Source organism: Histomonas meleagridis, assembly GCF_020186115.1.
Source record: "Histomonas meleagridis strain 2922-C6/04-10x chromosome Unknown contig_4, whole genome shotgun sequence".
Classification (NCBI taxonomy): Eukaryota; Parabasalia; order Tritrichomonadida; family Dientamoebidae; genus Histomonas; species Histomonas meleagridis.
In genome coordinates, this window is record NW_027150883.1 from 493,829 (window position 1) to 521,456 (window position 27,628).

At 31.6% G+C, this 27,628-nt stretch overlaps 6 protein-coding genes across 6 annotated transcripts; 3 read left to right on the plus strand and 3 right to left on the minus strand.

Annotated features, from left to right (window-relative positions):
* Positions 1–1,171: 1,171 nt before the first annotated feature.
* Positions 1,172–3,460, plus strand: GO595_005923 (Adaptin N terminal region family protein; the record flags this gene model as incomplete). Its single annotated transcript, XM_067919219.1, has 1 exon — positions 1,172–3,460. One exon carries the CDS (start codon positions 1,172–1,174, stop codon positions 3,458–3,460), a length of 2,289 nt encoding a protein of 762 aa, XP_067773959.1.
* A 1,664-nt stretch (positions 3,461–5,124) lies between these two features.
* GO595_005924 (TKL family protein kinase) lies at positions 5,125–7,527 on the plus strand (the record flags this gene model as incomplete). Its single annotated transcript, XM_067919220.1, has 1 exon — positions 5,125–7,527. One exon carries the CDS (start codon positions 5,125–5,127, stop codon positions 7,525–7,527), a length of 2,403 nt encoding a protein of 800 aa, XP_067773960.1.
* Positions 7,528–8,531: 1,004 nt separating this feature from the next.
* GO595_005925 (actin-binding protein) lies at positions 8,532–9,536 on the minus strand (the record flags this gene model as incomplete). Its single annotated transcript, XM_067919221.1, has 1 exon — positions 8,532–9,536. One exon carries the CDS (start codon positions 9,534–9,536, stop codon positions 8,532–8,534), a length of 1,005 nt encoding a protein of 334 aa, XP_067773961.1.
* Positions 9,537–11,437: 1,901 nt separating this feature from the next.
* GO595_005926 (Pre-mRNA-splicing ATP-dependent RNA helicase PRP28) lies at positions 11,438–13,054 on the minus strand (the record flags this gene model as incomplete). Its single annotated transcript, XM_067919222.1, has 1 exon — positions 11,438–13,054. One exon carries the CDS (start codon positions 13,052–13,054, stop codon positions 11,438–11,440), a length of 1,617 nt encoding a protein of 538 aa, XP_067773962.1.
* Positions 13,055–13,511: 457 nt separating this feature from the next.
* On the minus strand, positions 13,512–14,426 carry GO595_005927 (CAMK family protein kinase; the record flags this gene model as incomplete). Its single annotated transcript, XM_067919223.1, has 1 exon — positions 13,512–14,426. One exon carries the CDS (start codon positions 14,424–14,426, stop codon positions 13,512–13,514), a length of 915 nt encoding a protein of 304 aa, XP_067773963.1.
* A 716-nt stretch (positions 14,427–15,142) lies between these two features.
* GO595_005928 (Bromodomain containing protein) lies at positions 15,143–15,820 on the plus strand (the record flags this gene model as incomplete). Its single annotated transcript, XM_067919224.1, has 1 exon — positions 15,143–15,820. One exon carries the CDS (start codon positions 15,143–15,145, stop codon positions 15,818–15,820), a length of 678 nt encoding a protein of 225 aa, XP_067773964.1.
* Positions 15,821–27,628: the final 11,808 nt, after the last annotated feature.

Consider the following 27,628-nt stretch of genomic DNA (forward strand, 5'->3'; position numbering starts at 1 on the left):
TTTCATATTCGGTGCACCCCAACCACCAAATCCTTGGCGCGCTTGTTTTGTTTCTGGAGCCAAAAGTTTCATCGTATATAATATCATTTTGCTTCTTAAGTAATTCCACAATATTTTTACAATTTTCATTACGTCCTTGATTTGAGTTCGCGAGCATAATTGCTGATTCACCTTTAATATTTACTTCATTTATTTTTATATCTTTTTGTTGAAGAAGTAATTCTACGATTTCAAGATAACCATTTTGCGCATCAGTATTTGGCCAAATGTTCATTCACATATTGGAAATAACTTATATACACGACAATTACATGAATATGCCACAAATGTATTTGAAAAGGATTTAATATCAAGATTTTATATAATTAAATAAAATAAATGATATTTCATCATTTCCCAAATAATTTCTGAATTTTTTATTTCTTAATAAATTAAGATATTATTCTTAGTTTATTATTAATCATAGATTCAACTATGTATTTATATATTATATATCCATAATATCAAGATCGTAGAATGATCGCGATATATCATTTTACATGTTCAAGCGGTTCGAAGTCAAATTTGAATGAGTGGACGTATAAAAATCACTCAATCAGCTCGTATCGTTCTCAATAACAATTTTAGAATGAAGCTTGCTCAGGAAGCGGTAATATTGAATCATATTCGGAAAAATAGAGATAACTAATAAAAAAAAGGCTAAAATATTTATTGATATATTAGAATTTGTAAAAATGTAATATAACGGTTTTTTCATTTTATTAGAATATAAAATTTAATATTCTGACATATCAAAATCTTAATATTTCAATAAATAAAAAGTATATCATTAGGTAGAAATATTATTTATTTTTAATCGTAAGTATTACATCCAACCACCGTAATTTCTTGGGAAAAATCAATTTTCGAGGAGACCGTTTAGACCGCACTCTTAAGTAAAAATCGAATTATTATTAAATAATTTTTTAAAATTTCCAATTTTTTTTCAACGTATTTTAAGTTTGTTTCATAGTTCATTTCTATTACAAAAAGTTCGCTTTGCTTGATAATTTAGGCTTGCCATCTTCATGAGATATAACATGGTTTTTTCAAACAACAAAAACCGTAATGATAACGATACAGGCGGTTTTAACTTATTGTCATCTGAACAAGCCATTTGAATTAATTTAAGATGACAGACTCCCTAGAAACATTTATCCACCACGTGATAACAGCTCCCACAATAGAAGAGGAGAGGATTACTGTTTCCAACGAGCAAGCTAACCTTCGTACTTTTGCAAGAAATTGTTATGATCATTATAAACCAAGAGTTGTCGCCAAACTAATTTTCCTTACTCTTCGTGGCGAAAATACTTCATGGGGTCAAATGGAAGTTGTTAACCTTATGAACCATGAGCGTTTTAGCTACAAAAGAATAGGTTATATTGGCGCGTCTTTAATGCTTGATGAACTTAACGAAAGAATTGTCCTTATAACTGCCACTGTTCAAAAAGACCTAAATTCCAAAAACATTATGGTTCAAAACTTAGCTTTAGCTTTAATTGCAAATATTGCATCACCCGAAATGTGTCAATCCACAGCTCCATCTGTTATTACCCTACTTGGGTCTCAAGTTCCATCAGTTCAGAAAGCAGCTGCTCTTGCTGGTGTTCGTATTCTGAGGAAATGTCCAGAACTTTGCGAACAATTTCGTCCACCTATCACCAGACTTCTTAACCATGGTCAACATTCTGTTGTCATGGCTGGTATTTCTCTTGCACTTGAGATGCTCAAAATTGATCCAAAATTAGCACAACCATGGAGCGGTTTCACCACTCCATTCACCAAGATCTTAAAGGTTCTCTTTGAAACCCATTCCAGTTATGAGTTCAACTTCACAATTTTCAATGATCCATTCCTTCAAATCAAAATCATGCAAATCATTTCAGTTGTTAAGTCACCCTCAGATGAACTCGATGATCTCCTATCATCTATTGTCACCGGAGTTGATGTCCGACGTAACACAGGACGTTCACTTCTTCTTCAAGCGGTTCAAACGATAGGATTAACCGCCAAAAAACCGTCACTTCGTTCACTTGCATATAATCAAGTCAGTCGTTTGTTTTCATATAATGAACCGAACATTCTTTATTCTGCCTTATCAGCATTTTCACGTATTCTTTATTCCGAGAATCAGATTCTTGATCGATCATCGTCAGATAGCATTGTTCTTCAACGACATAAATCGCAAGTTGTCCATTGCTTAGATCATCGCGATCCATCAATTCGTCGACGTGCGCTTGATGTTGTTGCTGCATTAATTGATGAGACAAATGTCGAAACGTTAATTCCGGAAGTTATGTCCTACATCAAGATGGCCGACGGCGACTTCCGCACTGAAATGGTTGCGAAAGTTTTTTCTTCAGTTCAACGATTTGCGCCGACTGTCATTTGGAATTTTGACACTGTCTTAAAACTGTTATCAGAGAGCGGGAACTACGTCGGCAATGACGTGATCACATCCTTCTGCAAGTTAATTGCGCGTAACATCGACTTGCGACAACATGCGATTACATCGCTGCAAAATTCGTTGTACTCCGACAGTAATAACCAAACATTACTTCAAGTCTCGTCGTGGGCACTTGGCGAATTTCTGGAGGAACAATCGGCCGAAACAATCGACACATTAATTAAGTTGTGTAAAATGCCGCAAACGAAAGTCGACACGAAGTGTTACATCATCACAGCACTGTCAAAGCTCGCGACGCGATTTGGTAAGTACGACACAGTGAGCGAAATACTGAATCAACTCGAACATAACAATGATATCGAAATCCAACAACGCTCCGGCGAAATGTTACGCATCATACAAAAGGGAGAAATCAAAGAACAATTACTTGCGCCAATTGAACCTGAAGAAATCGATGTAAATAACGAAGGAAATAATACACAACAACAACAAAAACAATCTTCAAATAATTTGGATGATTTACTTAACTTATCGGAAACTCCTGCAAATAATAATAATGAAAACACTAAGTCACATGATGATTCTTTATTAGAAATTATAGAAGACGCTTTAACTACACCACAAAGTAATCAAAAAGCTGTCCAGGAAATTAGGGCACCCCAAGGCGCAAAAGAAGTTTTGAGAACAGCCGATTACGTGATATTCTTTGAAATTCAAAGGAATGTAAACAATCCAAATCAAATAGCTATCCGATCGTCAATTTTCGGTTTGGGTAAAATGACGTTAAATAATTTCATAGTGCAGTACGGGGTGCCCCAGGGATGGGCGGTGATGGCACAACAACCGTCGGGTAACGTTCTCGGGCCAAACGGTTCAGTACCAATAAGACAAGTGTTAATGTTGGAAAATAGAGGTGCGGCACAACTTATGATGAAGACACAAATAAGTTACATGTATGGAACGCAGCCAATTAAGGAAATGGGAACAATCCAACCATCAGTTTTTAACTAAATCTTCTTCTTTATAAATTCTTTGGTTTAAAAACACTTTAATTTGGACATTTTGTAAACATTAAAATGAAAATATGAAATATCCGATTTTAAATATCCAAATTTTTGTTTTGAACAAAAAGGAATTGAAATTATTAATATAGAAGTTTATTTATTTTATTTATAATTTATTTTAATATTTTGATATTTGAAAATAATATTTGGAAATTATTTAAATTATTTTATACAGCACTTATTTATGCATCTTATAATGGACATACAGAAATAGTTAAATTGCTTCTTGAACAAAAAGGCGATGTTAATGCTAAAAATATTTATTTGTTTTAATATTTTGATATTACAAAATAATATTTGGAAATTATTTAAATTATTTCAAACAGCACTTTATTTTCCATCAGAAAATGGTTAAAAATTTTAATATTAATTGGTTCCATTGGCACATCAGAAATTGTATGAATGCTCTTTCAAAGAACTTATCTTTTCGACGTTGAAGTTTTTTTCATATACGAATAACTATTGTTATCATTGTGTTTGCTGTTCTTGTATTTGTCTCTGTATTTCTTCTATTCTTTGCTTTATTGGTTCAAGTTCTTTTTTCTTTTTCTTTTCCAACTTTTCGATCTCATCATCCAATCTCTCTCTGAGCAAATTGTTTTCATTTTCTTGTGCTTTAACCAAAAGTTCTTTCCGAGCTTCGACTTCTCGCATTTGAAACCATGTTATATTATCTGCAATATCATTCTCGAGAATTTTGATATTTCGGTAAATTTTGGTCGCTTCTTCTGTCTTCCCTTCATTTTCAAGCCGAGTTGCTTCAGAACGCATTTTAACAATATTTGATTGAAGGGCATCTATTTGACTTGACCTTGGTACATATGTTTCTTCCAAGTGTTTAAGTTTCTTTAAATCTTCAGTGTGCTTTTTATCTATAGTAGATTGAATGCTTTTTTCAACTTGTTGAATTTTTTGATTCCAATTTAATTTTTTAGTGTTATACATGGTACGTAGTCTATTAAGTTCAGCAATTAATTCACCCGAAGGTTTTGATGTATATGATATATTCATTGGAGCTTTTGTTTGGTGTTGAATTGATTTAGTATTATTTGAACTTAAAAGTGGAAGCCTATCATTTGTTGATAAAGACCGAGAAGAAGACTTTTTGGTGACAACAGGGTGTTGGTAAGTATTTCGTGCTTGTAATTTTTGTATTGAGATAGGGGATGCAAATTTTTTCTTCATACATTTCCAACGTTTTTTTGAGGGTACCCCATTTTATATGGAAAAATTCTGGCAAAACTAATCATTTTGAAAAAACGAATTACCAACAAAGTTTAAAAGTTTACAACTCTTAAAAAATACTTCTTACATCACTTGAAGTAAATCTTATAATTTTATCATTAAAGTGAAGCAAGCAATCTTTATAATCCTTATAAACAAAATTATTTTTTTTACAAAATTTCTTAAAAAATTAACTCCGTTAATTATTTTTACGTCATATCAATTCTTTTTAACAAATCAAATAGAGTCACTTCCATTAAAATTTATTCCATCTTTGCAAAAAACCGCTGACAGGGATGGTTTTGAATGAGTTTTGAGAAACGTTTAATTTGAAATGGCTGATAGTATTTTTGAATTGTTTATTTCTACACAGCAAAAAAAAGTGTTATGGCTAAACAAGTTACTATGAGGCAACTTGTTTCTGAACTCCAAGGAATATGCGCAGAACTGGAGGGCCTTGCACATCAGACGGTAGCACATCGCCGTAAATTCATATATGCTTGTCATCAATTTCGACAATTTGTCGAAATTTTTGGTCAAAATGCAACAGATGACCAGATTACACAGGAACAATTCGATGCATATAAAACAGTTATAAACAATGCACGTGCATATCAAAAAATTTTTGCTCAAAATATGATGCAATGTTGGGCGGTTTTTGCTCTAGAGAATAAAAGCTCTACTGTAGCGATGGAGCTATGTCAAATAGCTAGTAATCTCAAAGAAGCTACTTCTATTCTAGATTTGCAAGCTTCACTTTCATTTGATCCAAAATCAAATCAATGGCTTCAATATCATATATTAGATCTCCGAGCAATTTCTGCTTCATTTTCACAATACAATGGGAAAGCTGATCCAGATGATCCAACTTTTGCACTCATGAAAAAGCGATTAGATTCCATCAACAATTTTATCAAACAGTTTCGAGATGCCACACCAGGCAATCATCTTGTATCTCCCATACCTATACATTATCAATCATGGCGTGTTAATATTTCTGATTTTCAAATTATCAAAGAAATTGGAACCGGCGTTAGTGCCAATGTTTATTTTGGCATTGACAAACGAACAGGCAAACATGTAGCCATTAAAAAGCTTAAGTTTAACAAACTTACTGGAACCAAACTCCAGTCATTCCAAAGGGAGCTCTCAATCCTCGCATCGGCGGACCACCCCACTCTATTGAAATTTGTTGGGGCAACCGAAACCGTTCCCTACTGCATCATCACCGAATGGATGCCGAACAAATCTCTTTATCAAGACCTTCATAAGAACCATCGTCTTGATGACACAATGCTTACTATAGCACTGTTTGATATTGCAAGAGGAATGAGATATTTACATGCTCGACAAATTATCCATCGAGATCTGAAATCACTGAACGTTTTATTGGATGAAAACTATCTCATTAGGATTTGCGATTTCGGGTTTTCGAGAAAGGCTGCAAATAAAGAGGTAATGACAAAAAATGTTGGAACACCTCATTGGATGGCTCCAGAACTTTTAAACACAGAAAGCGGTTACGATAACAAGATAGATGTTTACGCATACGCTATTGTTTGTTGGGAATGTATTGCAAAAGCTCTTCCATATGGAAATCTTGAACCAACACAAATTATTGCCCAAGTACTTGTTAACGATATTCGCCCACCAATACCACCAACAGTTCCAGGACCTTTACGCTCACTTATTACTGAGTGTTGGTCAAGAGATCCCACACAACGGCCAACTTTTTCTCAAATTGTCCGTCGGTTTAAGCGTGGAGACATATATTTGGAGCATGCTGATAGGTCTGCAGTCATGCGTTATATTGTATCTGTTAGTGGTGATGATGTTGATGATGATGAAGCTGACAAAAGTAAGCTTTTCTCCAAGCCACTCTTTGATGATGCTGGAGGGCTCATTGTTGACGCTGCAGAAGAGTTTGTTGATATAATGGAGAGTGAAGGAATTCCGTTTAATCTTTTATCGAAATGTTGGGAATTTGTCCAACAAATTGATGTTAGCAAGTATGCTGACCTATATCGGAGAGGCATGGCTGCTTTTATACCCACACCTAACGTAGGCTACGCAGCCAAAGCGCTTCGTGCTTTGCCACATGATTCACTACCCCCTCAAATTATAACCTCCGTCATAGCCGCCGTGCCAACGGGAAACGCTGACGCCGATAGAGACCTTATCATAATTGCGTGTAAAAACGGTTTTGCCGCTGACGCCGCTTTACATGCAATTCAGAAGGAGAACGTTAAGCTTTCATTGGAGGTTGCTGGCCAACGCGGGGTGCCCCCAGAGCGGGTTGAAGAAGTAACAGAAATCTGCAAAAGGTGCTTGTTGGATGAAGATCCTATGCTTAATGTAGCAGCATTACGGTGTTTAATTTCTATGAAAAAAGCACATGTCGTAGAAATTGACACATTGCGTGTAATGTTGCAATCAAAAAATGGAACATTACGCTTGGCTTCTCACGTGGCAGCAGCAGAGATGGTGAAAGAAGGCGTTGTGTTGCCTATGGAAATGATTGACATGTTCATCACAAGATGGCAAGATGACCCATTAGCAGCAGCAATACTAATTGCAACGTGCTCTAGAGTAGAAAACGCAAGACATTTGATGGATGCGTTCACTTATGGAAGTAGGCCGCAACCAGAAATTGCGATGAGATTACTAAGAGCTATAGCCGCCCATCAAGAAATGAAAGAACGAGTTGCTGAGGTGGCAAAGGGGTTCATGGAGATCTCAATGTCAACAGAACTACATGAGGCTTTTGAGAAACTTGTGAATAAGGAATGAAACGGTTGTAATTTTTATGTGACTAAAGATTTGTTGAATAATAATAATTTAATAAATGTAACTTTAGAACATTTAAATGTTTTTTACTTACTTTTCTGTAAATTTAAATTAAATATTAAAAAGTGGACACAATTTTATAAAAATTTTTGCTTAATACGCAAAATAAAGCAAAATTCCCACACAAACACTCTCAGCCCTAAAGCACATGAAAAGAAACTTATTTAAGGTTTGGAAATAGAACTTTTTGAAGAACGATCAATTTAATGAAGAAGAAGATGACGAGAAAACTTCAAATTTCGAAATAATTATGCCTTCGTTCGATAGAGCATTGTTCCATAATAAAAAGATAGAACATATCTAAATAAATTTTTTATGATTTAAATTATATTTATGCTCTGTTACGTTTACAAAATTTTGTAGAGCTACTTTTTCAATTTAAAACGATCAAAACAAGGCAAAGAACCAATTGATGTTTACTTATACTGATGTTCCTATTTCTGTCCGTGCTTGGATTGACTCTCACATATATGACATAGCATTCAGATGTCGTTTTGAATCGAAAAAGTAGCTCTACAAAATTTTGTAAACGTAACAAAGCACAAACATAACCAAGAAATAAACATGTTTATGAGATTTTTTTTCTGATCAAATTTCGTAAATTTGCAAAATAATTTAAAATTTTTAATATAATTAAATAATATTAAATTAATAGATATCATTTGTGTCATTCTTTATTATATAACTTAAGTATTCATGGAGAAAAAGTTATTTTTCCCCATCATGACGATTATTTCTCATTCAATCAATTTGACAAAAAGTGTCGAATTTTCACTCCCAAACCTGAAAACGTTTTCACCATCCCAGCAGTACTATAACGGTCCCCACCCTTCAAAAAGTTGCGAAAAAACTGTTATTTTTTGATGGCTTGCAACCGTTAACTCCAGCCATTCGCTTTGAGGCACAGATCATGAAAAAGGTTAAAAACGAATTTTGCGTGAGTTTACTCATGCGAAGATGACTTCGAGGTCTTGTGAAGCAACTCCTTCACGGACTGTAGCGATTGGTGTCCAGTTTGGAAGACCATTATCACCGATGAACTTGACACCAATGTTGATCATTTGCTTGATTTCTTCAGCTGGAACGCCATTTCCGGCATAAACCAAAATGTAATTACCACGTTGGATGATGTACATAGATGCTCCTTGAAGCTTGTCCCTTGTAGCTGCATTGCCTTCAGCAACAAGTGTAGCTTTGCCGCCTTCAACCTTGAAGATCTTACGAACGCTGGCTGCTTCATGTTCTTCATCAGCACCTCCTGCCTTAGCATCAGCAATTGCGGTTTCACCACCAAGAGCTTGCCAGAATTCTGGTGTTGTCTCGCCACCTTCAAGACGATGTGATTTATGCTTTGGATTTTGGGATTTTAACTTTTCTAAAACCATGGCGCCCTTGTTCTTTTCCATAAGGTTGGCGTTCTTGCCGATCCAGAGGAAGATGTTTCCTGGAGCAACAACGATGAATACATCACCTTGGTTAAGAGATGTACCAACTGGTGGAACCTGTTGGAGAACTGGGTGCCTGCGGCCTTTGATTTGGTAGAGGACTGTTGGTTCAGCATTTGGATCAACTTTCCTGAAGCCAGAGTCGATACCTCCATCCATGTAACGAACGCCACCATACTTTTCGAAGGCTTTCATGAATGCATCACTTTCGTGACCTTGGATTTCACGGTGTTGGGTTGGTTCTCCTTTGAAGCGGTCATCAAGTTCAACAGATTTGATAGCAGCGGTACCTGATTCATCTTGTGTGCATTCAGCACCAAGCCAGAAGAAGATATCACGTTGGACACGTTGGCTTGTTCCAACCTTGTAAGCATTTAAGACAATGTATGCATCGCCAGTGTAGAAAGCACCAATGTCTTTCCATGGAACAACTTTGAAGTTTTCAATCCTGAAAACGTTGAATGTTTCGGTCTCTGGGAGATCAAGGAAGACTTGTTCTGTTGTCATAAATCAATGTGAATTGACCAATTAATTTGCCGCATGTGCACTCAATTTTTGTATAAATTTATTCAAATTACGAATTCAATTTACTTTTTCAAAAAAGTCAAAAAAAAAACTCACTTTTTATGAGACTTCCGCACCTTATTGAGTAAATTGAGTACTTTGTAATCCTCTCAATTGTTTCGATCATATTGCATTGAAAATCAAAGATGATAAAAAATGCGATATCTTATTGCAAAAAGAAATTGATTTATAAATATTTTCATCGATTTTCTAGGAAAAAATATATTGTTGCTTGTTATGCTCTAAATTAATGTTTAATAATGATATTTGTATTTTGACATGGATATCCGCCTATCAAAAAGTTGATTTTCGCCGATATTGACGGGGATATCAATTTTTATGTTTTTTTCAATTACATTCGAAAAGTACGATATAACGATACAGTCAGAATTTCGTTCTAAAAAAGTACTATCGTTCATTTCTCATGGAGGGATCAAATGATTTCGTTCCACATCATCTTGAGATCGCTACAAAAGATGGAAAAATTCTATATGAAAGTGAACCATTTCCACACCAAGATCACTTTAAAATTGAAGGTATAACAACCCCAATTGAAGAAGGAAGTTTTTCACATAATGCTATATATTTTAAGATCAATAAACCAATCCGAAAACTTACCTGCAGAAGGAAGGTATATAAAGTTGGGTTATGCGTTAACACATCTGAAGATCTCCTTGGTGATTTTGAGCCAAGTGATGAAATGCATTTTCACAAATTTGAAGATATGGAAACTCCAAAAGGATTTTTTGTTCGAGGAAAATTGGAACTCCACTTAGATTTTGTTGATGAAACAAAAAGGACACTTTTTTCATTGGACTATGCAATTGATATTGTGAAAGCCAAATAAAACTGCAACTATCCATCAATTTAATTTTTATGCTTTTGTGTATAAAGTAAACTCATTTAAAAGTTCAACAAAACAATAATCCAAAAAAAAAAAGATTTGAGTATTTCATCTTCGAATGCTTTGTTTTTGCTGTGAATATTGTAAATGTTAAAAAATGAATTTAAAAAAGAAAATGGATATGCGTATTTTTTAAAATGTTTAATAAAAAAAACTTTTATTGATAAAATTACTTCTGAGTTTGTGTCATAACCCACTGTGCATTGCACAATGGGCATGTTGGACTATTTTTAATCCATTTGTTAATACAGTGAAGATGAAAAGCATGATTACATTGACCCTGATGTTAGAATTAAAACATACGAAAGCTGGAGGACATGGTTCACTCTCATCTGATTCGTTAGCCTGGCATTGAACGCACTTTTCAACAAGAGACGATCTGGTATTAGAAATTAAAAATACTTGCAAATTGCGCATGTATCTTGTTCCATTTCCCATGACCATAGGGCAACTGCATTCCATTTTGTTACGACAAATTTTGGTGCAGGATCTTGGGACATCAATCGAAATGTCAAGCCTCCAAAACCGCCGGTAGCACGTTATTCTAATTATCCGACCAAATAATAACTGAAAAAGATATCATTGTGTAAACCATGGAATCTATGACATAACTTCATGAAGCAAACTCGTTAACTTAATTATAATTTCATTCGTATAATAGAATTTCTATCCTATTATTATCTCCTTTTGTAATGAGACATCAAAATGATACTTGTTATTATATTTTCATATTATGATTAATTAAAGATATTTTAATGAAAATAATTTCATTTATCATATATTTTATTGCGATCTTTCTTTCTATGCTAACGTAAAAAATGGTTCACGTCATGACATAACTCATTGGTATTTCGATAATTCGCTCATGAAAATCAAATCAGAATCGGAATAGGAAATATATTTCGTTCCAAATATTTTTATTAAATTTAATATCATAACATCATATATCCCTATAGTCTTGGTATTGCTCGTAGTCGGGCCTTACCTTTGTCATCGAGTCTGGATTCATTTTCATTCCTTCGGGCACCTCAATTTTGTTTCTTTCCAACAGCCTTCTCAGGTCGTACATTATTACCCTATCCTCAGGCGTAACGTAGCTGATGGCTGTTCCCCTTTTCCCTGCTCTTCCTGTTCTTCCTATTCTATGTACGTATACACTTATGTCTTCTGGAACTTGGTAATTCACAACGTTCTCAATCGAGTCAATATCGATACCTCTTGAAAGAACATCAGTTGCAACAATGATGTCGATGATTCCGTCCTGCAATGCGTCAATGACTGCTTCTCTGTCTTTTTGCGCTTTGCCGCCATGGATAAATGCAACACGAAATCCTTCGTTGCCGAGTACATTCGCAATATGTTCACATGATTCTCTCGTGTTAGCAAACACAAGAATTGGCTGCTTAAGCCCATGCATATCTTCAATGACTCTTTGATCGCGTTCAAGGACTGACGTGTAATGAACAACTTGTGTAATGTTCTCTGACGCATCTCCAATTTGTCCAACACGTACTTTGACAACATTTGTAAAGAACTTTTCAACAATAGTCATAACAGCTTCGGGCATTGTGGCGGAAAACATAAGAAGACGCTTATCTGGTGATACAGAAGAGAGAATACTCTCGATTTGTGATGAAAATGATCGATCAATCATTTTATCGGCTTCATCTAAAACAACAAATTGACAGTTGTCAACCGCCATAAGGTGACCGTTAAGAACATCATCAAGTCGACCGGGAGTTGCAACAATGATTTGGTAGCCATGACGTAATGTAAGCGCTTGGTCTGTGATGGAAAAGCCACCTGTGAGTGCAAATGTATTAATCCCAAGCGAAATGCAGATACTTGAAATGACTTCATGAACTTGATTAGCAAGTTCATGAGTAGGTACAAGAACAACACCAAGAGCACCATCGGTTGGACTGTACTGATGTACTTCTAAATATTTCATAACAGTACAAATTAAAGGAACTGCATAAGCAAGAGTTTTACCAGTACCTGGTTGTGACAAGCCAATAACGTCACATCCATCGAGTGATAAGGGAATACATTGCGATTGAACTGGTAGTGGATGGAAATAATTACACTGCAAAAGAGAATCAATAAGGATATGTGGAAGAATAGAAAAAGAATCCCATTCAATGATAGGTGGGGTAATGTTTCGTTCTTTCGCTTGAACAAATACATCATTATTGGATCGCCAAAGACGTGTGTCACGTGGACCCCATTGTCTAGTTTCTTCTGGGGGCCTATTACGGTGTCTTGAAGGGCGAGAAAATTCATCCTCTTTTTTCTTTTTAAATACAAATTCTTGTTTGGAATAATCTTTGAGTGTTGTGTCTTCTTTGAAACTCCAATCCTCTGAAAATGGAGCTGTAAAACTCCGAATGTTGCGCTCTTTTTCTCCTGTATAGCGTTCGTGAACAACTTTCTTTTCATCTCTCGAAAGTGTTGCTTCTATCATTTTCTTTTGCGGCTTTCTATGTGGATGATTTTGAACTGGTTGTGCTTTCCCTCTCTCAGTTTTTGGCACAAAACTGATCGAGAAATCTTCCATTAAGCCGAGTATATTTGAAAAGTGACGGATAACGTTGTGGAATGGTGTGCCACTCTAACCGTAGCATTTCTGATAAAAACGATCAGATCAATGTTTTTATTCTCTTTCAAGAAAATTGTTTACAGAACAAATTTTCCAATGTTTTAAGCTGTGCTTGTCACTAGGAAATTTTAGGATTCATTAATTCTATGAACAAAATTCATGTCAATTTTGTGACAATTAGTTAATTATTAAACCAAACCATTAATTATTATTTTAATGGTCACATACCAAAAAAAAAAAAAAACATGTACTACGAAGGATATCCTTGAAGATCATAAAGAAGGAATAACAGGTAATATTGCAAATTAGTAATTGCGATAAAAAATATAAACGGAAATGTTTTCAAATGTTGTAAAACTAAAGAGGAAATTTTGAGTGCTTTATCCGGACGTCGCTAAGAATTTTTGAGAAAGATTTATTCACAATGTTTAATTGATTCATAAACAATCTGCTCGGCACTTGGCCGACGGTCTGGGCATGGGTCTAGCATTGCGTTTACCAAGTTACACAAGTGTTGTGAGAAAGGTGTCTGATATGCCCCATGACCAAGTCTGATTTCGCCGTTCCGAATCTTTGCGTATCCTTGGCAACCACCTCTGGGTGCGCTTTTACCACTTGCAGCTTCCAAAAGGACAACACCAAAACTGAATATATCCGTTGCTGATGTTACCCTTGGACCATTTGGAAATGCAAGTGCCTCTGGAGAGACGTACGGCCCTGCGCCTTCGTCTCCTTCTGAGAAAAAATTGATTTTTGTGAGTGTGCCGAAATCTGCTAATTTGAAGTGGTGGTCTGTCATCAATATGTTTCCTGGAGAAACATCAAGATGCATTAATCCTCTCGAATGGAGTATATGGAGTGCTGTCCCAATGTCATGAATCAAGTGCCAGATCCTGCTTTCGTCTTCTGCGACAAAATTGTAATCTGAGATATCTCCTCTTTCACACAACTCCATCTGAAGCATCGCTTTTGTTGGACTTTCATAGAAGTTAATTGTTTTTACAAAAAACGGTGAAGATATTTGTTCACTTTCCATCATTCTTATTCGATCAAATTCATCTCTAACTCGTTTTTTGTGTTCTGTGATTTTAATTGCATAACGCATATTATTATCGTCCGTTGAGTATGCTTCGTAAACTGCTGAATTGCTTGTACACCTTAACGGGGTTTCAGAACCCAAAGTAATTCCATTTGATTCGCATATGTCAGTTCTTTCGTCATCTGTTAAGGCATGAATTGAAGAGGGCATGGGAGAAGGCATTAATTGGCTTGACTCCCCGTAATCATCTTCATCATCAAAATCAAGATCGGGAAGTGGGAACCCTTCCATCGAAATTTTGGAAATAATAAACGAATCTTACTCAATATACTGAACCCCTTGACATGTTATGTGAAAATGATTTAAAAAGCTAATTCATTTCCGTTCTTAAATGGTCGGTTACTTGTTGTTCTTGGAACTAAAACTCAAAATGGCGCCATTTTTGATGTCCTCCGATCTCTTTTTTGGTGAAAATATAACATAATCCTCTTTTTTGTCCTTGCAAAAAGGATGAATTGTGCGTTCATTAAGTACAAAGAAAAAGAAGATTTAGAGTTTTTTATTCGACACCATAAATAACGGTTCGTTTAGCTTTCTTTTGAATTTTTATGAGGGAAATAAAAAAAAATTATTTGAAAATTGAATGCTACAAAATCTAACCGTATTCCTAATAAAAAACAACCAAAGGAAAAAAATTAGGATTTGGAAAATTATTTTATATCATGAAAAAGAAATGAATAGATGCGCTGCATAGTAGAAATCATACCTTTTTATTTCTTGGATATTATTTTGCAATTTCAGAAAATTACATTTAATTGTTAGTTTTAAAACTTTTCTATTCCGAAGAACATTGGATTGAGAAAGCTCTTCGCCTTAATCATATACAAAAAATCTGAAATTTGGCTGTCTACATAATCTTAGACACTTTAAAGAGACCGTTATTTAAACCACGCATGAAAAGGCAAAATGTTCTTCCAGAATTCCTCAAAGCAAAAGCATTAAAAGCCATGAACACCCTTTGTGCAAGGCCATTAGCAGAAATATTTCTTCATCCAGTTGATCCCAAAGATGAAGAATATGCAAATTATTATGAAGTGATTAAAGACCCTATTGACTTAACCACTATCAAAACAAACCTTGAAAAAAATAAATATAAAACGATCCTAGAATGGAAAAATGATGTTGAAAAAGTCTGGAATAATTCTCTTTTATTTCACAAAAACAATGATCTTGTTCGGATAATTACTCTTGATCTTAAGCACTTCTTTGCAGAAATTTCAAAAGCGATTGCAGAAACATCAGTTGATTGTTGGAAACTCAAACTTATTCAATTACATCAAGAATTACTTGTATGTGGCCGTGAAATGATAAAATGTAGACCAGCGTCCGGACAAAAAGCGAAACCAATTATTAAAAGAGATCAACTTACACCAATTATTGAAGATCTTCCGCCTCCACAATTTCGAAGATATTTCAAATCTTTCACACCTGAAGAACTAATAGAACTTACAAATTCTTTAAATTCATTAAAAGAATCACAAGTACAAAAAATATTATCAATCTTGAAAGAACAAGAGCCAGGGTTTATGTCGTGTTCCTCGAGCAACGAATTAAACATTAACTTACTAAAGCCATCAACATTGTCTATTCTCAAAGAACAACTTGATGAGGTATTGCAATCTTGATGTTCTTGAATTATAATTTTTAAATGATTTATGTGTGTTAAATAATTTGTAAATAAAAGTGTTTTTTATTTAAAATGTTATATAATTTCTATATTTTAATATAATGTTTGGTAAATTACTCTTTTTCCACATTTTTTTAGAAGTTCTTCTTAACTTAATGTTAAATCAAGTTGAAAAAACATATGATTTAAACAATTATATTTAATTTTTTTTTCATTTCATTTCATGATTTAATGATGGTTTTAAAAAAAGGATGAGAAACGTGTCGTAAAATTTCTGTTAAATTTAAGGAATTGGACTGCTGAATTTTTTTTTTATGTGCAATTCTTTTTGTGGTGTTTCCCAAAAAAATAATTTGAATACTTTACAAAACGTCGCCGGAAGCTTTCTGAATCAAAATTTTCACTGATTTGAATGCATCTAGTTGTTTTTCATTCAATACCATTGAAATTCTGAGGAAATTTTTCGTTCACATCATTTTTATTTTTTATCATGGAAAAATCAAGACAAGCCTTGCAATTAGCAGCGCGAGAAAGACAAAAGCGGATCAAGGCAGAAAGACAAGCACGTATTTATAGATAACTTTATGAAGCGAAAAGTGTCAAATGTGTTTCAAACATAGAGAGAAATGAAGATATTAATTCAGAAAATGAAAAATATGATGAAATTATCAATCCAATATTGAGAAACCTTGGAGTTCACCCAAATGCAAAAAGATATGATGAAAAAATTTATCAATTAGCATCCAATATTAATTCGATTTCGCCACAAGCTTTACGTTATATATGATCTTTTATTCCATTACCTTTTTATACATCAATAATACATAATCATTTAGCAAATTTAATCAATGAACGTTTTAAGTCTTTGATTGATATTAATCAAATAGATGGAATCATAAATGATTATAAAGACAATCAAATCAATATTTTTCGTTCAGCTCCAATGGATTGTATTTTAAGTATTGACGCAATAGCATATTCGCCCGATGTGACTATAACAAAAGATAATGAAATTATTGGTTTAAAAAAAACAGTTTTACAAAATATTGAAAATCTATATCAATTTTTCTGCGAAAATGCACAACAATGGATAAATTCTTTAATGATAAATTGAAGTCAAATAGAAAATTATGCCTTCGTTTATTACATTCAACCTATAAATCCAGATTATTCGTGCTCAATAATTCATTTTTCTCCTTCACCTCAGGGGAAAGCAACAAATATTCAATGTGAAACACTCAAAACATTACGTAATAAATTAAAGAATCATAATATATATGTTCTTGGATTTGCCTTTGATGGTGATAATTGCTATGATTCTTATCATAATTCGTTTTTTGGTCAATATGAATGTGTTGCTGGACATTACACAGCTTCAATTGTTGAAATTGTAAAAAAAGTTTTTTTTCGATATATTAGTGATCCCCTTTATATACTCAAACGTGCAAGATATTGTTTACTTAAAGGCGTACCATTAACTATTGGATTTAATCGAAATTCACCAATCATTGACATTTCCGAAATACGGGAAGATTTAAATTTATTACCGATTTTAATTAATAACTTCAAAATCACAAAAATGCACGATATTCTTCCCATTTCTAGATTTTCTATTAACAATACTTTAATGCTATATGAGAAACATAATTTTTCAGCATTATTATATTTCTTACCATGGTCTTTATTTATAGAAGCAATGTCTAATGACAATATAAATTTAGATAAAAGAATTTCGCTATTTGAAATCATTTTTTTTTTAATATTTATATATTATAAATTTATGAAGAAAACAAAATTAGACACAGGAATTAAACAAAGAAAAATGAAAAATATTGTTGCTTTAACACTTTTTGATGAGAAATTATGTATTCATTGTTGTAATACAATTCAACACACACACACACAGCGCTATGTGAGCTTCGTGCTACGCACTCGCTCCCACTCGCGCTACATAAACTAAAGGATGAACGGCTAAAATCGATTGAATTATCATAAATCGGTTGGTTTTGATTGAAAGTAATTAAATATATTTAAATTCATGATGACATTTATATTTAAAATGTGTGATGCATGAATCCGGCTGAGTTGTTGTTAATACTATGTGGATTTTAGTGTTTTGTTGTTAATCCTATGTAGATTTTAGTGTTTGGAGCTTAAAGTTGTTATTAACTGAGGTTTTGAATGTAAAAAGTACCTTTTAATTTTCAAAGGTGATTTTTTAACCTTTTTTTTTAACCCTTTACGAAACGGAGAAAATGAGCATTTTTTGAAGGATTTAACGCAAAAGTTGAATGACAAAAAAATAAATTATTTTTAAACGAAACCGTAAAGTTTTTTGAATTTTGAATAATAAAGTGCAAAACTTGAATTATTAGTATCTCTGCAATAAACATGAGCAGAACCGCGCTTATCATAACAGATTGTTAATTTTTCTGAATTTAATACCGTTCCAAAAGTAAAACGCATCTGTTTTATCATCATAATAATAATCTTCTAATTGATGATTGCCATACTTATTAACTTCAATTGAATCCTCGTTGATTTCGTCGAAGAATTCAAAGTCTTTTCCTTTACCTGAACTTTTATTTTTTAGATTTTCTGACTGATAAACCCAACGGAGATTTGAAACGTGATTGTTTGAACGATTGTGATCTATGTGATCTATAAAAGGTTTGTCATCAGGATTTGGAATAAATTGTAATGCAACAATACGATGTTTAAGATATAATTTTCTGTTTAATTTACATGCAATATAACCGGTAGTTTTTATTGAAAATTCTTTAATGATTTTTTTTATCATTTTTTCTTCTAATGGCATAAGGGTATTCTGTGTTAATCTCATAATTTCGGTTTACGACGCAAGTTTTCCAAAAAAAAAAAAAAAAAAAATAAAAAATTAAATTTTTTTAAAATTAGCTTTAATTTTTTATTTTGTAAAATCATCCGAAAAATGTTAATTTACTTCGTTTCGTTGAGGGTTCAAAAAAAGGGTTCACTTTTTTATTTTTTTAACCCTCAAAAATTTTGTGTCACTTTTGGTGTCACTTTTTGTGTAAATTTTCATATCACATGTCTGTGTCACTTTTATATAAACATTTCACATAACATTTCTTTGTTTTTCATTTTCACATATCGTTTCCGAAAAATCATTTCATATCACATGTCTTTCATTTCATATCACATGTCAGTTGATGAAAAATTAACGTTCGTTAGTGATACGTTTACGAAAAATAAACGGACGGAGAAAATGACGGTTGATAAATTTGAACAACCGCTGAAAAAGTAAGTTGTGAAAAATAAACTTTTTTTAACGGATTTCAAAAAATTTTTTTTAAACGTTTTCTGTTTAAAATTTAACGGAAATTAACGGACGGAGAAAATGACGGTTGAAGTTGTTGTAAAAAATATTTTGAATTATCATTTAATTTAGTGGCAAATGTAAAATTTTTTGAATTGTCATTTAATTTGGTGGCAAAACGATTAATAATTGAATAGGTACTGAAAATATTGGCGGGAAATGAATTTGAATGAGTTCTGAAAAAGTTTTTAAAAGTATTGAAATCTTAAAAAAAATCTGACACGCGTTTCTCGACACAGGAGCATTTTTTTTTCAATGTTGTAAAAAGTAAAGTATTGAATTATTTTACAATGAAAAAAATTTTGGTGGTAATTGAACGTTAAGGATTAGAAATTGGCGGGCAGTAATGAGATTTGAATGAGTACTGAAAATGTAAATTTGAATGATGTTTTCAATTAGTGTCAAACGTAAAATTTTTTGAATCCACATTGAATTTAGTGGCAAATGTAAAAAATATTCGATGACGAATTTTATGACGGTGTTTATGACGAAGGATAAAGTGAACGTTAAGGAAGAACGTTAGAGTCGAACGTTAAGGAAGAACGTTAGAGTTGAACGTTAAGGTAGAACGAGTAAAAAAAAGTTCAAAAATAAAATTCAATAGGTTTGGGAATCGAACGTAAGACATTAACAAAAAACGCACTGTACGGGAATCGAACGTAAGGCGTTCATTGAAAAAGTGAAAAACTGACATTGAAATTTTAAAATAAATTTATCTCGTTATATGATAGTTATTTTTACATGATTTACATATCAAACGAATCGCAAAATTATGTACTATTCAATGCTTATAATTTCATGTTTTAAAATTGATGACATCATAAATTTATTTTTAGATTTTTGTAATTAACACTTAAAAATTGATGTTTCATTCGTGTGTGTGAGTGATTTGTCGATTTTAGCAATCAACGCTGATAAATTCATGTTTTAAAATAATGATATATCATTAATTCCTTTGTCGAATGTTGTAACAAACGCTGATAAATTGAACGAACGTAAACTTGTTTTAAAATAATGATATATCATAAATTCCTTTGTGAATGTTGTAACAAACGATGATAAATTGAACGAACGTAAACTGGTTTTAAAATAATGATATATCATTAATCCTCTGTCGAATGTTGTAATAAACGCTGAAAAATTGAACGAACGTAAACTTGTTTCGTTCATCTGAATCGTAAGTGATTTGTGGATTTTGAGCGTTTGATGCTTAAAAATTGTTGTTTGAAAATAATGATATACATAAATTCCTCTGTCGAATGTTGCGATAAACGCTGAAAAATTGAACGAACGTAAACTCGTTTTAAAATAATGTGAGTCGTTAATGGTTGTGTCGATTTTAGATTTTTTTTTAAATAATGAGGTAGCAAAGTAACCGGTAATTTTTATATTAACAGTATAGTGTCGGAGCCTTCCGACATCCGACATGAATTTTGATTTGTGACTTGTTACTGTTACCAGCACATTTTACAGAATTCTGTTTATAAGAATAAATTAACAGAAGAAACAACAGACAAAAAACAACTAGATGAAAGAATAACAGAAGAAACAAGAATATAATACTTATAAATGTACTGTTAAATGAAGGTATCAAATGCTGTTAATTTTGTTACCGCTATTGTTACCATCACCTTTAACAGTAATTATAAGAAAACAATGACTCATTCAAATCAAAAACAGCAAAGAAAACTCCGATTCACACATAATCGACTTTGAAAATTGTTACCATCACCTTTAACAGTAATTATAAGAAAACAATGACTCATTCAAATCAAAAACAGCAAAGAAAACTCCGATTCACACATAATTGACTTTGAAAATTGTTACCATCACCTTTAACAGTAATTATAGAAAACAATGACTCATTATTTAGAATCATTAACTTTTATCATTAAATTCAAAAAATAATTACAATATAATTTATCTCTTAACATCAAACTCTCCATTAAATTCTTCATTAAATTCTTCGTCGATTTTCTTTCTATAAAATACACGTGTATTTCTTCCAAATATTTTTATACTGCATTTTATAAATTTCTTTTTCCATCAGCTCTCTTTCAAATGATTTCTTACTTAGTTTAAAACGATCGTATTTTGAGTATTGAACGTATAACCGGTTCATTTCTGATACTGTTATATATTCTATTTCTTCGTCATGATATATTGCATTCTTCCAACATTCTTGAATATCATCAAGGAAATCTTCAAGCGGAGATTCTTTAATGGCTCTCAATTGATTTTGAACAATTGATGAATCATATCGGTCAAATAAATTTCTTTTCACAAAATCATTTAGATCTAAAGACATTAAATAATTATATAAAGATAATGGAAAATTAATGTTGTCAATAACATCTTTATCCTTAACAAAAAAAAAAAAAAAAATGCTTCTTTCTTTAAATCTAATTATACAAAATCTTGACAGCAAGGCTTGATCTCCTGAATTCAACATACCGTATAAATCCGCGTGATTTGTGTTTAATACGTCGATGGCAAAATCATTTTCTTGGCGTGTATCACGATTCATCGATCGCACCGTTTGTGAGTTATTAGTCAATCGTTTGATGATATTATTTGTTGTTTTATTTGAATAATTATCAGTTGAAAACTCATCATAAGAACGATAAAGCTTTTTAGCAAAACCACCGTTGTGCTTCTCACTTAGTTGTAGTTCATTTATTCCGACTAAGGCAAAATCTCGATAAAGTTTTTTGAATGAATTGTCGATATATGTTTTTCCAGAATTTCCGGTTGAAGAATATTTAATAAAGAATACTGGAGCTTTTTTACGAAACTTTAAAGTAAAAGCTGCTATTTTAAGTAGATGATGAAAAGCTTTTATTGCTTCATCATCAAAAAGTTGATCTTCAATTAATTGAATCCATTTACTAATAAGATCAGGTTTATCTTCTATTGAGGTATAACTCATTGTGTTTGAGGGAGCTCTAAAGAGAGAGAAAATTTTATCATCATCTCCAATAACTTCAAACCTCACAAAACTTTTGAATCTATCTCTATTCTTAACGTTTCGTAATTCTTTAAACAAAGATATAGTTTTTGTGTCTGAAATCTTTTTATGCCTTTTACGCATCAGTTCTTTTTCTTCGTTTGTTGTTGGCAGTGTGATGTCAAAATTGAAATAATTCTGAAGTGATTTTGAATCTAAAATTTGAAAATCAATTTTTCCATCATTGAAAACTTTAATAATATAATCTCCCCAATCAGTGAACGCCAAACATTTTATAAGGTTATTTATATAGTCATCAACTGTTGAAAAACTAATCATTTCTTTCAAATAATCAGAAAAACAGTATTTAGAATTTAAAAACTCATCTTTAGAAACATTATTTTTTTTAATTAACGGCAATATAAATTTATTATAATAATCATTATTATGAATTTTTAATATCTTTAATAACACGCCATGATGTTTAAATCTCTTACTTCTATTTCTTGCTATTTGTTCAAAGAATTTATTTTTAGCATTAACTGTTAAATCAGCTGTTTCATAAATTTTCATAAACGCATCGTTTATTAAATCGCGATTGATTGTTTCACTTTCAAAAGAATTAAAACCGCAAATTACAGGAAGCAGAGAAATTTCTTGATCTACTGATTTATTGCAGTCGTTGTGGATTTCAAGATTTTTTAAAACCATTAACTAAAGCATTAAATAATTTTAATTCATTCTCTGGATTTCTTTCTTCTGTTTCTTCTTCAAATAATTCTTCATTAAAATTCAATTCTTCATTAAAAACAGTAACTTTTTCGTTTTGTTTCTCAGTTAAGCTTTCAAAATCAATTCCAATCTCATCAAAAAGTATATTTTTTAAATCATCAAAAGTCATTAATTCATCATTATTGCAATCGTTTATTAATATATACTCACCAATAACTCCATCGTGATTCTTTGCTTTACTTCCCGGTAATACTACTATCGATCGTTTCTCTCTATCTATCGGAACGAATAAATCAACATCGAACAATTCACAACTGAAGCATTTAATAAATCTATTCTTATTTAAAGACATCGATTGATCCCAAAAAACTATAAATATGTATTCCTCCTGACGCAGTTTTTACAATTTTACACTTATTAAAAGCTTTAGAATTAAAAGATTTCAAAACTTCTTCTTGTTCACATTTAACGTCTATATCAACAATCGCGTACGGCGATAAATTAGCAAGTAAAGCTTCTCCGGTTCTTTTTCCGATCTTTACTCCATCATGCTTTTCATAATTGCGTAAAGTGATTTTGTCACCTATGAATGTATCGTTATTCATATTCTTTTTAATGCTGCTAAAAAAAAGTAATTACAACATTAAAACTAAGCTTAATTACAAAACATATTTTTTAATATTTTTTACGACTAATAAATGGAAACCATTAATGATATTAATAACACAGAAGATAACAAAAAACATAGATTAACAAAAAAACCAAAAAAGATTGTATATTGATTTTCTAATGCGAGATGATATAAAAGAAATTTTAAAAACAATTCCAAAACGTTCACAATTGAATTTTTTAAGAGAAGCTTTTGAAAAAGAAACTGGAATTAAAATATCTCGTCATATAGCTTATTTAATAAAACCTGATAACATACCAACAGTTATTTATGGAGGTCAAACTTATATTGTGTGTTAAATATTATTTTTGTCAACGCTCAAAAACACATCTTGCATTAACGTTATCATCAGCTTTATCATCATCAGCTTTATCATTCAACGAAAGCATTAATTAAAGAAGTTTCGACATATACATAAACGTTATCATTCAACGAAAAGCATTAATTAAAGAACTCTCGACACATCATTTTTGTTCTTATCATTCAACGAAAAGCATTAATTAAAGAACTCTCGACACATCATTTTTGTTCTTATCATTCAGCTTTATCATCAGCTTTACATCAACGCCAAATTTATTAATTTTAAATTATCATTTTATAATTTTATTTTTATATAAATGGAGTTATTAATTCCAGAAGAATTTTTAAGATATAATATATCATTTTGTTTTGAAGATGAAGAATTCACTAACGCAAACACTATTATAGAAAATATATTTAGAATTTACGGCAAACAAAATTTTATAGAGTTTTACTTTGACTTTGACGAAGCGCAAACGTTTGACAATATAGTATATAGAATTAGAATAAAGAACATAAAATTTGGTGATTCAAGCATAACGTTTGGAATTCCCGTTTATATTTACGTTACTAACGCAAAGCATAGAACGCTGACAAAGAATAATAACAAAGTCGTTTATTTTACAAAAAACTATGAGACGTTCAGGAATGAAGATGGAGTCGTCATTAAATATTATTATTATTATTATTTTAATTGAGAAATCACTAATTAAAAATCAATAATGAATACGTTGATTTTAGCATCAAACGCTTAAAAATACTTCTTCCGTTTGTGTTATATAACTAATGATTATGTTGATTTAAAACAAGTGGATTTAAGTGCGAACGACTTAAAAATACTTCTTCCGTTTGTGTTATATAACTAATGATTACGTCGATTTAAAACATGTTGATTTAAGCGTGAACGACTTAAAAAATACTTCTTATGTTTACTTATATGTTAATCCTATGTCGATTTTAGCATCAAATGCATAAAAAATACTTCTTCTGTTTACTTATATGTTAATCCTATGTCGATTTTAGCATCAAACGCTTAAAAAATACTTCTTCCGTTCGTGTTATATCAATAATGATTTCGTCGATTATAGAATTACTGTTAAAATATAAGGCGGTACGATTTGACCACCATCAATTTTTTAAAATTCTTTTGGTAACAAAGTAACGAGTCCCAGGTACCATTTATGTTTTTATATAAGTGGCGGCGAGCTCCGACTCCCGACATTAATTTTGATTTGTGACTTGGGACCCGGACCGATACATTTAACAGTATAATTAAGAAAAACATTGAACAAATCATAATAAATCGTTAATCCTTTGTCGAAACTAATAATTACCTCTTAAAAATACTTCTTCATTTACTGATGAATAACTAATGATACGTCGATTATAAAATTACTGTTAAAACATAAGATGACAGGATCCTGTCACCATGAATTTTTTAAAATTTATGACACTGTGCAATTTTGCACACCCTTGATTTTAAAGTTAATTTTAAATCATTAATGTAAATTTTTACTGATTATAAAATGAGTAAGTTAACAGTTGACCGCAAAAATAAAATACGAAAGAATCAAGTGATAGATTTTATCGTTTGGTATGATACATTGAAAGATAGTTTAAAAAATATGAGCCGTTCAAAAATTCAAGAGCTTTATTTAAATGACTCTGGCGTCGCTGTCTCAAATAATTTTGTGGCACAAATATTTAAAAACGACTATTTGATAAAAGGGAACAAGGTTTATAGGTTATATGGCTTGATTAATGACGGCGTTAATGAAAACAAAGACGGAGAGAATGAAGAAGAAGACAAAGAAATACATTAACGAAAAGGATTATTTTGAAACGTGTCAAAACAAGAATTTTTTAGTGTGAATGACAAAATTAATTGAAAAAATAAAACTTGTAAATTAAACGAAGCCATAAATTTTCTTAAATTTTGCATAATAAATCCTGACTTGTTTATTATTTATGTCGCGTGCATTGACGAAAGCATAACTGCGCTTATTATAACAGATTGTTAATTTTCTGAACTGTAAACCGTTCCAAAAGTAAAACGCGTCTGTTTCGTCGTCATAGTAATAATCCTCAAATTGATAATTATTATACTCTCTAACTTCAATTGAATCTTCATTGATTTCATCAAAATACTCAAAATCTTTCCTATATGATGCTCTATTCTTTGAATTTTCTGAAGCAGAAACCCAACGGAGATTATTAATGTTATTATTAGTTTTATTATGATCTATATGATCAATAAATGGCTTATTTTCATGATTCGGTATGAATTGTTCTGCAATAATTCTGTGTTTGAGATATAATTTGTTATTTAAGTAACATTGAACATATCCTGTATTCATTACTGATTCTTTAATAATTCTTTTATTACTTTTTCTTCGAATCTGAAAAGGAAATTCTGTGAAAATTTCATAATTACAATCACAAATACAATCAATCCAGCTCATTATTTTTATATAAATAAAAAAATTAAATTTTTTAAAAATTAAACTTAATTTTTGAAATCTCAAAATCATTCGGAAAATGCTAAATTACTGGAGTTGTAAAAAAAAAAAAAAAATGCAGTACCTTATGAAACATCAACCGCTTAAAAATTGAACGAACGTAAACTTGTTTCAAAATAATGATATATCATAAATTCCTTTGTCGAATGTCGCATCAAACGCTTAAAAATACTTTATCTGTTCGTGTTTTTTCATTAACGACAAACGTAAATTTAAAACGTGTGGATTTAAGCGCGAAATGACTTAAAAATTGATTTCGCAATAATAATAAGATGTAAACATATTCAATTACTGAATCATTAACGACAAAACATTCGTATAATTTATTAAACGCGGATCTACGTATGTTCCTCTTAAATAGTTTTCCTTTACAGAAAATCCTTTATTTAATTGATAAATTGGCTGTTTCTCTTGCTCGCCCTTTTTCGGGCTACCATAATATTCTTTGTAAAATTCATCATAAAATTCTTGCCAAGAGTGATTTTCAAAAATTGTATATATATTTTTTGATGATTCATTCATCCGAAGTTATTTGATGATATGTGGATTTGAGCGCTAGATGTTTAAATCTTGATGATTCATTCATCCGAAGTTATTTGATGATATGTGGATTTGAGCGCTAGATGTTTAAATCTTGATGATTCATTCATCCGAAGTTATTGATTGTGTCGAAAAGTTCTTATTCTTGATGTTACATTTGTGATTGTGTCGAAAAGTTCTTATTAACTGAGGTTTTGATGTAAAAAGTATCTTTTAAAAAATAAAAAAATATTTTTTTAACCCGAAAAAGTTAACCTCTTACAAACTCGAGTAAATCAGCGTTTTTCGGATGATTTGACGTGAATATTGCAAGTTTACTGCAGTTACTGAAAGGTTAACTTTTTTTGTTTTTTAACCTTGAATTTTTTATATATATTTTTTGATGAATGAAGTCTCATTAACGACTAAACGTGAATTTGAAACAAGTATTTTTCAGTAGAATGACAAGAAAATACAAGGACGTTTATGATATTATTAATTCTATGTTTGATTTTTCATATTATTTTAATAATGACAAACTAACTAACTAACTAAAAAAGTTATTAGCTAAAGGAAATTTCAAATTGACGATTGAGTTTCTCCGTTCAGATGATTTGACGTGAATATTGAGTGTTTACGTGAGCTGCTGATGATTCATTAACGACTAAACGTGAATTTAGAAACATGTATTTTTAAGTAAAATAACAAGAAAATACAAGGACGCGAATGATATATATTAATCCTATGTTTGTTTTTTCATA